This window comes from Triticum dicoccoides, chromosome 4A (genome assembly GCF_002162155.2).
Source record: "Triticum dicoccoides isolate Atlit2015 ecotype Zavitan chromosome 4A, WEW_v2.0, whole genome shotgun sequence".
NCBI classification, from domain to species: domain Eukaryota; kingdom Viridiplantae; phylum Streptophyta; class Magnoliopsida; order Poales; family Poaceae; genus Triticum; species Triticum dicoccoides.
In genome coordinates, this window is record NC_041386.1 from 639156528 (window position 1) to 639160859 (window position 4332).

At 51.0% G+C, this 4332-nt stretch overlaps 1 protein-coding gene across 1 annotated transcript; it reads left to right on the top strand.

Moving 5' to 3' along the window:
- The first annotated feature begins 2623 nt into the window (after positions 1-2623).
- On the top strand, positions 2624-3411 carry LOC119289503. The gene has a single exon (XM_037568810.1). The coding sequence runs from the start codon at positions 2624-2626 to the stop codon at positions 3230-3232; it is 609 nt and encodes a 202-aa protein (XP_037424707.1). The 3' UTR covers positions 3233-3411.
- The last annotated feature ends 921 nt before the right edge of the window (positions 3412-4332 follow it).

The window sequence follows — 4332 nt, forward strand, 5'->3', positions numbered from 1 at the left end:
GCATCAGATCGCTAACCTAGACGTTTTCCTTTTCCCGAGTTAACCAGGCCGATGGACTTCGCTGCTGCGTGGAATTGCTTGGGCCAGGCCTAGTAGGCTATACGCAGTATAGAGAGCTAGGGGCCGGGCCTGTGTGTTGGCTGTTGCATTGGCGGACGATGAGTTTACACATAAAATCATAGCGAATATGGAGCCCAACGCAAAACAGTGGCTGTTTACAATTATTGCAGGCCTTACCTCATGATCAGTTCGTTCTCATGACGGTGACTTTGTGGTCAATATGGCATGCGAGACGTAAAGCTATCCACGAGCCAATTTTCCAGAGCCCTCGGGCTACTCATAGCTTCATTGCCAGATTTATTGAGGAGCTCGGTATCATCAGGAATAGGCAGGTGCACACGCATGCAAGAGCTGCCCCACAAGTCACTCAAAAGCCAAAGAAGCCGCCCTTGGGTTTCTGTAAGATTCACGTTGATGCGGATGTTGTAGCAGGACAGCGAGGAACTGCAGTTGTTGTATGGAGAGACGATGGAGGAAATTACATGGAAAGCGCAGCACTTGTAATTGAAGGAGTTCATGACCCAGCCACTCTAAAAGCAATAGCTTGCCGAGAAGCTCTCTCCCTTGCAGAAGACCTGGGCATCCAGCAATTTGTTGTGACCTCATATTGCTAGAAAGTTGTCTCTGACATCAACGTAGGTGCACGGGGTGCATATGGTGCAATTGTTACTGAAATAAACCTTAGAGCTGTTACTTTTCATTGTATTTTTCCTTTTGAGTCTTGTGCCGTTAATTATAAGGCACATAGTTTAGCTAAGCTTGCACTATCTAGAGGTCCGGGTCGTCAGGTTTGGTTGGGCGCACCTCATGACCAAAGTTGTATCCCATTTCATGTGGATTTTGCTGAATAAATTTGGTTTTCCCTTAAAAAAATATAAAGCAAGGCAAAAACCTTTTTGGGTACTAAATAGCACTTGCGACCTTGGACAAGAAGTGCACGTAGTGATGAGCTCGTTTCCTCCTCCTTTCCGGTTCCTGCTTTTGTGGCGGCTTTGTCCACTGTTGTTAAGTGTAAATAAACCTTCGTTTGTACTGCCGGTGAAAACAACCATCATTTTAAAATAAAAAAGTTTATTTTACTACCCTGAATAAAGTGGGTGGTTCACTTTATCCTCGATCTATTTTTTGGCTCTTTCTACCCCAAACAAATCAAAATCGGACAAAACACCCCCTAACTGGTTTGTCTCCACTCGCTGCTGATGTGGCATTAGTCAACGGTGGTTTTGACCTCGGTGGGCCCCCCTTGTTAGGTCGGGCGTGGGCATCCCCGTTGCTCCCTCGCGCTTCGTTCCGGCTCCAGCGCGACCCCGCCGACGAGCCGCGTCGCCACCTGCTCCACCCCGTGCTAGCCCACCTCCTCCCGTGTCTACGCCGCCCCGCCGTTCGCCATGGCGCTCTCGGTGAGCACCCCGCTCGGCCTCGCCTCCCTCCTCCGCCGCATTGGCTCCGGCGCCGTCCGCCCCGTCACCGCTCTGGCCGCACGACTGCGCCACCCCGCCTCCTCCCCGAGCTTGCGTTCTGGACCCCAGCCGCCCTCGCGCGCTGCTCGCGTCGTCGTCCCCAGCCGCCCACCGGCTCCGACCGCCCCTGCTCTGCCCTCGCGCGCGCGGTCCTATTCGCACCCAAGCCGGTCCGCGCCGCTCTACCCTCGCGCGCGTGAACCCAACGCTGAGCCTGGCCGCGCCCATCCTCCCCCGCTCGACACACATCGGCTCCGCTCGCCGGCTCCGACCACGCATGCTCTGCCCTCGCGCGCGCAGCCCAGTCCGCGCCCAAGCCGGTCCGTGCCGCTCTGCCCTCGTGCGCGCGAACCCGTCGTTGCGCCTGGTCGCGCTCGGCCTCCCGCGCTCGGCGCGCGCCGACTCCGCCCGCCACGGCCGCCTGCCGGCTCCGCGCGCACCGGCTACCGCCGCTGTGGCCGGCTGCTACTGCAGTAGGGGGGCACCCCTTTTTTTTCTTTTTTCTATTTCTTTGTTTTTTTACAAAAACTGATGAGTGAGACCCACCGGCAGGTCAAATACCACCTTTGACTGTGTCCACGTCATCATCTGGTCTGGGTAAACCACCTAGGGTGCTTTTTTGTCCGGTATGAGATTGTTTAGGGAGGTATAAGAACTGAAAAATAAACCAGGGAGTAAAGTGAACCACCCACTTTATTCAGGGTAGTAAAATGGACTTTTTTTCTTTTAAAAAGACAAAGAAAAACAAAACTCTTGAAATCGCATACACACCTAGCCCTCGATGTCACGATCAAATTAGGCATGGAACATAGTGCATGCGGCATCTTGGGTGGTGTGCAAACATGGTGGTGTTCGGGTGCACGCCAGAAATAGCCGCTTTCAAACGAGCGGCATGCATAGAGCAGTGACCCACGACACACTCCCGACCACACTCGCTGAACGGCCGCGCGCATCCATGCACGCATGCAGTCAGCCAGCCAGCCTCTGGTCGCTCGCGCGCGCGCGTATATACTCACCCACGCCCCACTCGCATTCTCGTGATCGATCGATCGATAGAGACCGCCTCCCGGCCGGCCGGAGTGGATCGTGCTCATACGTCGACCATGGCCACGCGCCGCAGCAGCACGGGCGGCTGCCACGTCTCCTCCCTCCTCGTCCTCCTCTTCCTCGCCTCCGCCTCGGCGTCCCTCCTCGGCGCCCGCGCCAAAGGCCCCGTCGTGGACGTCAAGGCGTCCTGCGCCAAGACGGACGGCCCGATCACCTGCAACTCCTTCCTCGGGCCCGAGCCGGACACCAAGACGGCGGACGCGCGCGGGCTGGCGGAGATCGCCATGAAGGTCACCGCCAAGCTCGGCGGCTTGGTGGGGGCCTACGCGCGCCGCGAGCTGGATCTGGTCAAGGACAACCCGACGTGGCAGTGCCTGGACGAGTGCGCCGAGGACATCGAGGACGCGCTGTCGCACCTGGACGACGCCCTGGGCGGCGTCAACGACGCCCAGTTCGACCAGGTCCGCCAGTACATCGACCTCTCCGAGCAGGACACCTGGTCCTGCGACGAGACCTGCCGGGACACGCCGCCCAGCCCGGTCAAGACCGAGCTGCTCCGCAAGAACCTCGACTTCGACAGGATGATGAACGTTACCCGCCAGCTCATCAAGCTCGCCGACGGGGGCGCCTCGCCGGTGCCGCCGAAACCCGCTATTCTTCCATGAGATGCATAATTCGCACTAGCGATATACCATTCCTGATGTGCTTTTATATTATATGTACGCACCCACAAGTGTTACATACTACTCCGTCTTAGCTATATATAGGTTGTCATAATTGTACGTAGTACTTGTTTTATTCTGCAAAAATGTCTCTTATCAATAAATTAAACTTGTTTTACATACTACTCTGTCTTTCTTGACGTGTTTCGAATAACAAAGCTTTTGTGTATTCCCTCCGTCCTTAAAAGAGTGTATTTTTAACTTTGCTAAAAAGTCAAACTTTTTTATGTTTGGCTGTATTTATACAAGAGTATAGCAACATTTATGCCATCAAATTAATAGCATTAGATTCATGATAAAATATATTTTCATCTACTCCAATTTGGTTTCACAAACGTTGATATATTTTTACACAAACTCGGTCAAACTTTAAAATAATTTGACCTTCCAACAAAGTTGAAAGTACACTCTTTGAAGGAAGGAGAGAGTACATAATATTGTTACAAAATAATTCACTTACTAGGCCAACATCGTCCACATTTTAATATTTCCGCAGAAGGACATGACCACCACTAAATTCAACAAGAATAAATTTGCACCAATGCTTGTTTGATTGTAGGAAAGGAAAAACAAAAAAACATTTGTTTGACTGAATCAAATTTTTTTCTTGGTGGAAAGGAATTCTTGGGGGAACAAGTTGAAGGAAGATAATCCTGCAAGTTAAACAATCTTTACGTGGGGAGAGACAACCAAAAGTTAGTAAGAAAGCTAAACAACTAATACATATAGAAAAACCATGAGAATTCTAATGGCTCATTTTATTTGCGCGACAACAAATACTCTAAAATAGGAAAAAACAATAAGATAACAATGTTGTGCTCACCGGAATCCTAAAGGATTGAATTTGCACAAAAGTTTGCTTGTTAATCATTTTTGTGAATCAGTTTGCTTGTTAATATATGACTTGTGAAAAAATATCAAAGTTACTGAATTTATTGGAGTCAAGCGGAAGTGATTATTTTTCACATAACATGGATCCTTGAATTTGCATAAGTCTACAAACTTGTTTTCTTTCTTTATTTTGAAACAACCACTGGGGAAGA